An 11179-nucleotide genomic window follows, 5' to 3' on the forward strand; every position below is an offset into this window, starting at 1 on the left:
GCCCCGCCATCCTCCCCCTCCATCCCCCTCCTCCCCCTGCGACGCGGCCTCCGCCGCCGCCGCTTCTGCTGCCGCCGCTGCCGCTGCCGCGCCATCTCGCGCCACGGACGGCGCCCCCGCCGCGGGCGGCTGCGCCGGGGCTGCTGCCGGCGCGGCGGGCGGCGGGGCCGGAGCCCGATCCTCAAACACATCCAGCAGCAGCGGGGCAGCCGGTGCGCTCGCCGCCGCCGCTGCTGCAGCCATGGCGTCGGCATCATCGTCTGCCGCCGCCACGGCCGCCGCCAGCGCCGCCGCTGGCGCCTCTGGCGCCGCTGGCGCCGCTGGTGCCGCGGCCTCGCCGGCAGCTGCAGCCTCCTCGCTCCCAGCCGCAGCGGCGGCGGCAGCGGCGGCGCCTGCGGCCGCAGGCTGCGCCGCCGAGGCGGGCTCCAGCCTATCTGCCAGCACCTGCAGCGCAGCCTCCAGCTCAGCCTGCGAGCGCTGGGGCGCCGCCGGCGTGGGGCTGCACAGCAGCAGGGCTGGCGGCACGTCGGCCGCGCCTTCGATGCGCCCCACAACAGCCCATCCCTCCTGCAGCGCGGGTGGGAGGCGGGGAGGCGGCGCCGGTCGGGCGAGGCGTGCAGGCGGGGCATGGTGGCAGACAGAGCGCTGCTGGAACTGGGAGAGCACCCGGGGGCCGAACACCGAGGGGCCTGGCCAGTGCACACACACACATGCACACAGTCGCGCACACGCATGCATGAACACACACACACACACAGTCGCGCGCGCATGCTGCACACACACACGCATGCACGCGCAGCCGCGCCCGCGCCCCCACCTGCTCGCAGCGCTGCATGCCCGCCTGCAGCAGCGCGCGCAGCACCCGCTGGCCCGCCCTCTGCGACTTGGGGGCGGCGACAAATAAGTGGAGGGTCGGGCGGAGGGCGCGCAGCTGCTTGCCGGCCCACCGCTCGGCGGCCTCCAGTGACACGCCCCGCCGCGCCTGCAGCCTCCCCACCGCATGCAGCACCACGGCCTGCTGGATCAGGTGCAGGTCGGCGCCGGGAGGGCCCGTCGGCGGCGCCGCCTGCGCTGGCGCCTGCTGCGCCTGCTGCGCCTGCTGGGCCTGCTGGGACTGCTGGGACTGCGCCTGCGCCGCCTGCTGCTCCCAGAAGAAGCCTCCCACACCAGCCTCCTCCTCCGCCGCCGCCTCCTGCCCCTGCGCCTGCTGGCCCTGCGCCTGCCCCTGCTGCGCCTGCCCCTGCGCCTGCGCCTGCGCCTGCTTGCGGCAGGCGGCCAGGCGGGTCAGGAACTCGCCGCGGCCGGCAAACTGCGCGCAGTACGCATCCAGGTCGGCCATGTACTGCCGGCCGGGCGCCGCCGCCGCGCCCGCCGAGCTCAGCGCCAGCCGCCCCTGCCGCCGCCCCGGCGCCGCGGCGCCGTCGGCCGGCTGCAGCAGGCCTTGCTTGCAGGCGGCGGCCAGGGCGCCCTTGGCGGTCTTGTTGAGGACCAGGTCGGCCAGGTGACCCCAGGCGTGTAGAAGGTAGCAGTTCACTTCTACCAGGCTCGTGCCGTCGGCGGCCTGGCCGGGCGCCGCCGCCGCCGCCGCCAGCACCGCGACGGCCGCCGCCTCCACCGCCGCCTGCTGGCGCTGCCGCTCCTGCTCCCGGCGCTGCTTCTTGGTCGGCGGCGGCGCCTCCTCAGCCGCCTGCGCCGCAGCGGGGGCCGCAGCCGCAGGAGCTCCTACCGCCGCCGCGGGAGGCTGCTCGCGCTGCCGCTTCTTCCCTGCCTGCTGCGCCTGCTCCGCCTGCTGCGGGACGGCCCGCTGCGGCGGCGCTGCCGGGCTCACGGCCATCTCTTCATCCTCCTGCTCCTCCTCCTCCTCCTCGCTCTCCTCTGCAATCTCCGCCGCCGCCGCCGCCACCGCCGCGCTGCCCGCCACCGCCGCCTCCAGCGCCGCCGCCGCCGCCATCGCCTGCTCTCCGCTGAGCAGGCCGCCCGCCTGCGCCGCCTCCAGCTGCTCGGCCGCTGCCGTGGCCAGCGCCGCGCTGATTGCGGCGGTCACGCGCCGCAGGTCCGGCACAGCCGCCGCCTCCGCGGCCCCGCCCTCCTCCTCTTCCCCGCCCTGCTGCGCATCTGTGCCCGCGGCGCCCGCCCCCGGCCCCACCCGCTGCAGCAGCAGGTCGACGAGCAGCGGCAGCGCGGCGTCGCCGCGCCCCAGCGGGTGGCCGGCGCCGTGCCAGCAGGGCATGATGACCATGTTGCTGCCCTCCCCCTCATCCGCCTTGTGGGCTGCAGCAGGGCGGCAAGGGCCAAGGGCGGTCGCCAGGGGCGGCGGCCGATCAGGGGAGGCAGCGGGAGGCATCCCGGCGGCAGGAGGAGCGTGCCGCCGCCACCACCCGGCAGCCGCTGCGCGATCTCGGCACGAGCCCATCACAGGAGTGTGGCACGGCAGGCACAACAGGCATCCGCAGCAAGCCCAAGCCTGGCAAAGGCAGCTTTCGCCCTCCCTGCCGCAGCGCCCGCCCGCCAGCCCCAGCCCCAGGCCGCCGCCGCCTCACCTGAGTCATCCACCAGCGCCACCCGCCTCAGGCTGCCAAAGTATTTGGCCAGCGGCTTGACGGTGTCCCAAGGCCGCCCCCCGCGCGCCTCAATCGACTCCTGCAGGCGGCGCGGCAGGAGGTGGCGGCGGCGGGAGGCGGCAGTCAGTGACGGAGGCGGCGGCACGCTGGCGGGAGGCGCGGCTGCAGCGGGGAGCTTGTGCTGGTGATCATGCCGTCAGCCTGCCGCCTCGCCACCGCAAGGCACCCCGCTCGCGTGGACGGTCGCGACTGTCGCGACTGTTCTCGGGGATCTACACCCACTGTACGTGCACACACTGTACCGTGCCGCACCTTGGAAGCTGGCTGGCAGTGGTCCCGCGCCATCACCACCTCAAACAGCACCGGCGGCAGCGCCGGCGGGAAGCCGTCGCCGCCCGGCGCCGCCGCCGCCGCCGCGGCCGCCGCGGCGGCCGCTTTGCGCTTCTTCTTCTTCCCCGTCGGCTGCTGCATCGCCTGATCCTGCTGCTGCTGCTGCTTGGGCGCTGCCGCGGCCCGGCGCCGCTGCTCCAGGAAGTTGGCCAGGTTGCCGTGGAGCTTGGCCAGAGCCCTGGTGATGGTGGGGCGGGTGGCGCTGCTGTAAATGCCCAGCCTGCATGCGCGCACATGAGGTTGGCAGCAGGCGGCGGAGCAGGCAGGGAAGGGGGGGTCGTCAGTGCACGCAGCTCGCCCGGCAGCTGCTGCTGGTCAGGCGCGGCGCATGAGATGGCGGGCGGCACGAGGGCGGCGGCCGTGCGCCCCGAGCGAGCTCCCACGCCGGGGAGCGGGCGGGGGCGGGCAGGCATTCGCACCTGAAGTACGGCAGTAGGCGCAGCAGGTGGTGCACGCCGGGGCGCAGGTCGTGCTGCGGGCACGGGGTGGGGTGGGTGGGGTGGTGAGCAGGAGGGCGTGCGTGCGATGCAGGCAGGCCTGGTGCGGCAGTTGCTGGCGGCAGCGCTGCCCTGCCACCTCCCACGCTGTGCCCGCCTTTACCTAAGCGTCCCAACCACCCACCTGGTGGGTGACGCCGTTCCAAGTGTGCTGCATCAGCACGCCGTTGATGTCAAACAGCAGCAGCGGCCGCCCATCCAGCTTCTGCCTGCGCTTGCTGGAGAACTCAAAGCTGGGTGGCTGCACGGCATGGGAGGTTTGGGGGAAAGTTGGGGAGAGGGGTCCAGGCTAACAAGCTTGTGAGGCCAAGGCTTACAAGCCTGTGAGGCCAGGCTCGCAGCCCGCCTTGCTTCACGCGCACTGCCCGGCCAGTGGCGGCAACTGGCGGCGGCGGCGGGCGGCGGCGGCGGCAACACCCTGGGCGGCCTTGGCGCCGCGGCGCCGCACGCCTGGGATCCCTCCTCACCTGCACCAGCTGGCTGCCGTTGGCCTGGAGCAGGAAGCCTGGCCCCTGCCCCCCTCTGTTGGTGACCACATTCCCCAGCTGCATGCCGCCCTCCTCCCTCTGCTCCTCATCCTCGCTGTCGCTGTCGGGAGCAGCAGCGAATTCCTCCTCTTCCGTCTCGCTGCCCAGCTCCTGCCGCCCTGTCATTGTGCCTCTCAATATGCAGGCGCCCCGTGCAGTGCACAAGCGCACAAGGCAGCCGTTTCGGTCGCATGCATGGCGCGCAGAAGCATATGGCGGGCACCCAGCCGCCGCCAGCTCAGCTGAAATGCTGGGCGGCTGCCTTTGGGGCTGCAAGCGATCGCCATCGCAGTCACAACAGCACCAGCAGCCATGTCCAAGCAGCTGCAAGTCGTGTGTGAGTGTGGCCAGCTTTCAGCGCCTGCATGTGCCGCCTGCTGCTTGAGCGTCGCTTCTGACAGCCCCGATGAGCTGCATTGAGTGCAGGCAGGACGCCAGATGATGTCCAATTCCTGACGGCGCCAGAGGTGGCCCAGTTGGGCGCCGTCGGGTGAGCCTGCTGCTCTGGCCGCGCGATGGGCTCCCTTCCTGCAGCCTGCAGGGCTGGAATCCCACCATGCTGCCACGCACTGCCCTCCGCAGGGCGCCGGCCAGCAGCCTGGTCTTCTCCCCCGACGCCACCCGCCTGCTGCTGGTGGGCGGCGACGCCGTCGTAGTGCTGGATGCAGCCACACGCCAGCAGCAGCGCCGCCTGGACATCCCGGCCGTCATGGCGGCCGCCCTGTCCCCGCTGGGAACCTTCCTGGTCACCTTCCAGCGCCCCTCCAAGGATGAGACAGGCGCAGGTGCGGCGTGCGGCGGCGGCGGCAGGAACGGCGGCAGTCCAAAAGCAGCGGCCGTCTGCTCCCGCCTGCCAGAGGCCTGCCCTGCCCCCGCACCTGTTGCAGCAACATCCTTGCCATCCCAGCAGGCTGCTTGCTGCGCCTGCTGCCGCGCCGCGCTGCAGCACCCGACCCGCCGCGCGTCGTGCCTGGTATGCTCCCGCCCCTCCCTGCAGCCGGGCGCAACCTCAAGGTGTGGCGCCTGGCGGGCGGCGAGTGCGTGCTGAGCCTGCACCAGAAGGTGTACACCAAGGACTCCTGGCCCAGCGTGCAGTTCACGTCAGGTGCGCGTGTGCGTGTCATGTGTGTGTGTGTGTGTGTGCGTGTGAGTGAGAGAGAGAAGGAGAGAGAGGGAGAGAGAGAGAGCATCTCGGCCCCCTCAGTCCCGCGCCCCCGGCCGCCTTGCCTGCCCTGCCGCCCCTCCTCGCCGCCTCACCCTGCGCCTGTGCCGCCCGCTGCTGCTGTGCAGACGAGTCCCAGGCCTTCCACCAGGTGGCCAACGCAGTCAACATCTACGCCACAGCAGACTTTGGGGCGGGTGCGCCGCCACAGCCAGCCAGCCAGCCAGCCAGCGGCCGAGCCGGCATGCCGCGGGCAGGCTGCCCGTGGGCTGCCGGCAGGGGGGCCACGCCGCTGCTCCGAGCCGCAGGCGCAGACCATTGCAGCGTGCCCCGCCCCACCTAACCACACACGCCTCCTCCGCTCAAGCCCTGCTCATCCCCACCCCCTCGCAGGCGTGTCCAAGCGGCTGCCGCTCAAGGGTGTGGCCGGCTGCGCGGTGTGCCCCGCCCCCGGCCGCTCCCTGCTGGCCACCTACGTGCCAGAGTCCAAGGGAAGCCCCGGCTACATCGCCCTGTTCGACCACGCCGCCATCTCGGCCAGCGGGGACGCGCCGCCGCCGCTGTGCCGCAAGAGCTTCTACCGGGTGGGTGGGAGGGGCGGCCCCCATCGGGAGGGGGCCTGTGTGGTTGGCCGGCTGGCAGGCAGCGGGCTGGCTGGCAGGGCTGCTTGTCAGTGGCACGCAGGCGCCCCGCCAGCTGTGTCGGAGTGGCGCAAGGGAGCGGTGTGAGCAGAGTTGATGCAGGAGGCTGCTGCCCATGCTGCCCATGCTGCCGCTGCTCTGTGTTGCCCGCCGACCGTGCTTGCCCGCCTGCCCCCCTTGCCGCTCGCCGCCTGGCGCCCCCTGCAGGCCAATGCCGCGCAGCTTCTGTGGAACAGCACCGGCACCGCCGTGCTGGCCATGACCGCTGCCGACGTGGATGCGACAAACCAGGTGTGGTGGGCAGGGTGTGGAGGGTAGGCGGGCAGGGATGGGGAGCCTGGCTTGCCGCGTCGGCTGGGCTAGCTGCCACGCGCGCGGCCACGCGCACACTAGGCACACACATATCAAAAGCACACACCAAGCACACTGCTCGTACTGCCCCCTTCATGGTACCGCCCTGCAGTCGTACTACGGCGAGCAGAAGCTGTACTTCCTGGCGGCTGACGGCAGCAACGAGTGCCAGGTGCCGCTGCCCAAGGTAGGTGGGGTTTGTGTGGGCGCATGCCTGGCTGCGCGTGTGTGTGCGGAGCGGTTGGGGGGCTGCTCCCGCGCATGCTATTCCATTTGTGCTGCTGCCCACCGCCGCCTGCCACCCCCTGCCGCTGCCTGCAGGACGGCCCCATTCACGACGTGCAGTGGAACCCCAAGGGCGACTCCTTTGTTGTGGGTGGGTGGCAGCTTGGTTTACTGATATATGCTCTATAATGTTAGTGTTCCTTTAGAGTCTATCCCCCCCCCACCCCCGGCTTCTGTGGCCCCCCCCTGTGGCTCTTCCACCTGCCCCTGGCTCCTCAGGAGCCCCCACATCGGACGCAGAACACTCCCTGCTGCGCCCTGCGCCCCCCCCTGCAGTGGCTGGTTTCATGCCCGCCAAGACCACCCTGTTCACGGACAAGTGCAAGCCCACGTACGACCTAGGTGGGCTTGGGGGTGGCGTACAGCACCAAGGGGGAGCGTCGAGGGGCAGATGGGTTGGGCGGTAGGCACACAGGCACAGGGCAGGCAGGGAGGCCATCGGCTGCCGGCTGCACCCACCCCCTTCTTCTGTGCGAGGCGGGAGGGAGTACGTGCCGCCCGATGCGCCCGCCCAGCCGCCCCCGCCCACCGCGCCTGCGCCTACGCGACCACGCGCCCTCCCACGCCCGCCTCTGCTCCCTGCCCCCTCCCCGCCCTCCCCGTCGCGCCGCCACCGCAGGCAGCGGGCCCTTCAGCACGGCTCGGTGGAACCCCTTTGGCCGCTTCCTGGTGCTGGCGGGCATCGGCAACCTGCCCGGCGACCTGCACTTCTTCGACCGCAAGGCAGACGGCAAGTGCAGGCCCATGGGCACGCCCACACGGTGCGCCGCCGCCCGCTGGACGGCTGTGTGGGGAGGGGGCCCTGGGCGGCTGCTTGGGGAAGCGGCCCCGGGTGGCGGCGCCTCGCATGCGTGCCTCCCTGTCTCCTCCTGGCCGGAGTGCCAGCTGGCCAATGACCCCGGTCCCCAGGCCCTTGCCACCTCGCACCTGCTGCCCCATGCCGTGCCTCCCGCCTGGCCTCCCGCCTGCCGTGCAGCGCCGAGAATGCGGTGACGGCGGAGTGGTCGCCGTGCGGGCGGTACCTCATCAGCGCCACCGTGGCGCCGCGCCTGCGGGTGGACAACGGCTTCCAGGTCAGCTCTTCGGGTGGCCCTGTGTGGCTGTGTGCGTACATGTGTGTGTGTGTGTGTGCGCGCGCGCGCGCGCTTGTGTGTGTGTGGGGGGGGGGTACGCGGCTGCCACGCTGCTGCTTGGCCCTGGTATGCTGGGGCTGCGATCTAGGTTCCCTTGACCGCGCCTCCCTGCACGCCGCTGTCCGCCTTCCACCTGCCCCCGCCCCTCCACCCCTCCTCCTTTTCCTCCAGATATTCAAGTACGACGGCACGCTGGTGGCGCGGGAGAAGCGGGAGGTTCTGTATGAGGCCACCTGGCTGCCAGCGCCGGCAGGCAGCTTTGAGGACCGGCCGCAGACGCCGCGTGCGGCGGGCGCGGCGGCGGGCGCGGCAGCCAACGGCGGCGGCGGCGGCGGCGGCGCGGCGGCGCTGCCGGCGCAGCCCGCCGCGCGAGCGGCGGCCTACGTGCCGGTGCATCTGCGCGGAAAGCCGGGCGCGGCGGCGGTGGCGGCGGCCTCCTTCAGCCTGGCACGGGACGCGTCGGACAAGGGAGGGAAGATCCCCGCCGGCGCGGTGGCGGCGCGGCCCGCGGCGGCAGCCAGCAACCTGCCCCCGGGCGCCGCGCCGCCGGCCAGCAAGTCGGCCAGCAAGAACGCCAAGCGGCGGGCAGCCGCCGCGGCAAAGAAGGCGGCGGAGGGCGGCGCCTGATCTCCAGCGCAGCGCTGGGCAGCAGCGCTTCGCCTGCAACTTGGTACTCCCTGGGACCAGTTCAAGCGCTCCGCATCTGTAACGTCCCTACCACTGGCTAGTCAGGCGGCGAGCACAGAGGCTGGCGGTTGTGCTCCTGCGCACCTGCGTACCTACACCGGCACGACCGGACCGTAGCTGCGCTGGCCCTCACAACTTCGGTCGTCTGCAGTTTTCTCATGCACAGCTCTTCCCCTGCATTGGCTGCCGACTAAACCCGCTGAGCTGAGCCATGGCCGCGGCTCATCGTCCCCTTCACACTTCTCCCGCAGCGCCCCGCCGCCATGCCACCGTCATTTGCCACTAGAAGGGCGACAGCCACCCCCCCTTCCACCGTCATTCACCGTCTTTTTCGGTTTCCCTGTATCTCTAGGTGTGATCAGAACGCCACATGTGTTTTTCGTGCATCAAGGCAGCCCTCTCCAAAATGCCCCGCTGGCGCTTAGGCTCAGGTGGTGGCGGGCCTCACCCAGGCGCAGCCATCGGGGCTGCCGCCTGGACACATTCCCTTCACGCCTCGCGCTGATCAGCATCAGCCGCTCTCAGGTCGCGATGGCTCAAGCTCTGCCGGTGCAGTCTGCATGCCTGAACAAGCAGCTGCAGGCGGCACGCACACTCGGTGAGGGCCGGACGCATTGGATCGCCCGTCTGATCGCCCCCAGCCTCCCTGCCAGCCGCTGGCCGGGCCCATGTCGCTGATGGCTTGCGGTTTGCGGCGCAGGCAACATGAGGGGCGTGGGCCAGGCTGCCCGCCTGTTCAAGACCGCGGCATCCCGCCACAGCAGCACAGCTAGCCAGCCCGTGTGCTCCGCGCTCCAGCGTGAGTGCCGCCGCCGCACTGGCCTCCACCCGCCTGCCGCCGATCACCCCTCGTGGTTGACTGCGCTGCTGCCCGGCCGGCTGGCTGCTGGGGGTGGCATCGGGCAGGCAGTCCTGCAGGAGGGCATCGGGTGCAGCCAGGCTGGCCGCGATGCCGGCGGGGCATCCATCATTGCTCGGCGCTTGCCGCCAGAATGATGAGCGCCTCAGCAGGCCGCCTCTGCGTGCGGGTGGATTGGCTGGCGTTGGGCGCACCGCGCTGCCCTCCTTGGCCTGCCCTCCGGCACGCACCCACCTGCGCCTGCTGCGTGCCCCCGTGGCTTCAGTGGAGAGCGGCGTGTGCGTGGTGACGGGCGCGTCGCGCGGCATCGGGCGCGCCGTCGCGCTGGCTCTGGGCGCCCAGGGATGCAAGGTGGCCATCAACTACGCCGCCAGCTCTGGCAGGGGTGAGGCGCCTGCCTGGAGCAACCCAGCAAGCCTGCCAGCAGCATCAGCAAGGGACTTTCAGGCGCCTGCCTCCGTGCGCCGCCAGCCTGCCCTGCGCCGGCCGCTGCCGCGCTCGTCGCCTGGCGCCGCGCCCCACCCGCCGCCTGCGCATGCCGCCATCATCCCTGATGCCCCCCCTGCCTATCACGCCACCCACCCACCCACACTCGCACCATACCATTCCTCCCACGCTGCCGCAGCTGAGGAGGTGGCCCACCAGATTGAGGAGCTTGGGGGGGAGGCGATCGTGGTGGGGGCAGACATGGGCAAGGTGAGGGCAGCGGGCGGGCGGGTGGGCTGGCCCCAGCGGGAACCAGCACGGCGCCGCTCCAGCCCCGCGCCGCGCTCACCCTGCCTTGCTCGCTGCCGGGGCTCGGCGCTGCCGGCGGCGGCTGGGAGCCCTGCCCTGCTCCCGCTGGTGGCGCCTCCAGACCATCCGATCCCCACGCCTGGCTGGCTGCCGCCGATGGCCCCGACGACTGCGGCCTTGGCTGAGCCGCTGCCGCTGCCGCCGCTGCACTGGCTGTGTGTGTGTGTGTGTGTGTGTGTGTGCGTGTGTGCAGGCCGACGAGATTGACGCCCTGTTCAAGACTGTGGCCGACAAGTGGGGCACCGTGGATGTGCTGGTGAGCAGGGGGGCGAGGAGCTGGGACCGGTGTGGGTGCGGGACAGTATCTGTTGTATAGGGGGTGCGGGAGCGGCGGGGAGGTGTCAGCGTGCAGGTGGGGTGTGTGGCTGGCCTCGTGCCGGCTGTTTCGTTGATGCTGCGGCTGACCTCGGCCTGGCCTGCCCCTGCCGCCGCGCCCCTGCCTGCGCAGGTCAACAATGCGGTGAGTGGGCCTGGAGGAGGGAGGAGGCCCGCCTTGTAGCCATGCCGGGCTGTGCTGGGCTGTGCTGTGCCGTGCTGTGCTGAGCTGGGCTGTGCTGGGCTGTGCTGGGCCGGGCTGTGCCGGGCTGGCAGGCGCTGGCTCCGCGCCGCCCGCTGCCGCGCGCGTGTGGCACACCTGCCGCCGGCAGCCCCCACGCTGGCCCTGCCTGCCGCCGCACACGTCGCGCACCTGCGCGCCCGCCTGCCAACCCCTCCCTCCCTCCCTCCTGCCGCAGGGCATCACGCGCGACACGCTGATGATGCGGATGAAGAAGGAGCAGTGGGACGACGTCATCAACGTCAACCTCACCGGAGTCTTCCTGGCCACACAGGTGTGCGCCGCTGGGCTGGCGGCGGGCCTGCATGCAGGCAGCAGCCTCAGGGAGCCTTATCTTGCGGTCACCGCCCACGCCCTGTGCCCCACACTTGTGCCCCACCCGCCCACCCCACACGCCTGCCTGTATGCATGCGCGCCTGGGTGGCAGCACACACTACTGCAAGTGCTCCAAGCGTCCCCACCTGTCCGTCTGCACACGCGCCTGGCTGGCAGCCCGCACTGACCGCCAGCCGCCACCCCCCATCCTGCCCCAGGCCGCCACCAAGATTATGAGCAAGAAGAGGAAGGGGCGCATCGTCAACGTCGCCTCGGTGGTTGGCCTGGTGGGCAACGCCGGGCAAGCTAACTACGCCGCCGCCAAGGGAGGTGCGGTGCGAGGGAGCGGGCGGCGCCTCCTGTCCTGGCTGTGGCTGGGCGAGGCGCCGGGAGGGGCGGGCTCGGCGGCAAGCCCTGCAG

At 72.1% G+C, this 11179-nt stretch overlaps 2 protein-coding genes across 2 annotated transcripts in view; one reads left to right on the forward strand and one right to left on the reverse strand.

The window, feature by feature from the left end:
* The window catches only part of CHLNCDRAFT_134313 (hypothetical protein), a gene marked incomplete at both ends in the record, with an annotated part of 9038 nt that extends 4937 nt beyond the window's left edge, over nucleotides 1–4101 (reverse strand). Inside the window, 7 exons of the mRNA XM_005847365.1 lie at nucleotides 106–567; nucleotides 818–2271; nucleotides 2541–2640; nucleotides 2874–3171; nucleotides 3371–3423; nucleotides 3573–3689; nucleotides 3916–4101. Of these exons, the coding sequence (XP_005847427.1) occupies nucleotides 106–567; nucleotides 818–2271; nucleotides 2541–2640; nucleotides 2874–3171; nucleotides 3371–3423; nucleotides 3573–3689; nucleotides 3916–4101 (2670 nt within the window). The remainder of the gene's footprint in view (nucleotides 1–105; nucleotides 568–817; nucleotides 2272–2540; nucleotides 2641–2873; nucleotides 3172–3370; nucleotides 3424–3572; nucleotides 3690–3915) is intronic.
* A 4615-nt stretch (nucleotides 4102–8716) lies between these two features.
* Nucleotides 8717–11179, forward strand: part of CHLNCDRAFT_35597 (hypothetical protein) — a 3759-nt gene continuing 1296 nt past the window's right edge. Inside the window, exons 1-8 of the mRNA XM_005847215.1 lie at nucleotides 8717–8832; nucleotides 8935–9033; nucleotides 9359–9478; nucleotides 9719–9789; nucleotides 10082–10144; nucleotides 10337–10348; nucleotides 10623–10718; nucleotides 10978–11089. Coding sequence (XP_005847277.1) covers nucleotides 8766–8832; nucleotides 8935–9033; nucleotides 9359–9478; nucleotides 9719–9789; nucleotides 10082–10144; nucleotides 10337–10348; nucleotides 10623–10718; nucleotides 10978–11089 — 640 coding nt within the window. The 5' untranslated portion in view covers nucleotides 8717–8765. The remainder of the gene's footprint in view (nucleotides 8833–8934; nucleotides 9034–9358; nucleotides 9479–9718; nucleotides 9790–10081; nucleotides 10145–10336; nucleotides 10349–10622; nucleotides 10719–10977; nucleotides 11090–11179) is intronic.

This window comes from Chlorella variabilis, assembly GCF_000147415.1.
Source record: "Chlorella variabilis unplaced genomic scaffold CHLNCscaffold_11, whole genome shotgun sequence".
Taxonomy (NCBI): domain Eukaryota; kingdom Viridiplantae; phylum Chlorophyta; class Trebouxiophyceae; order Chlorellales; family Chlorellaceae; genus Chlorella; species Chlorella variabilis.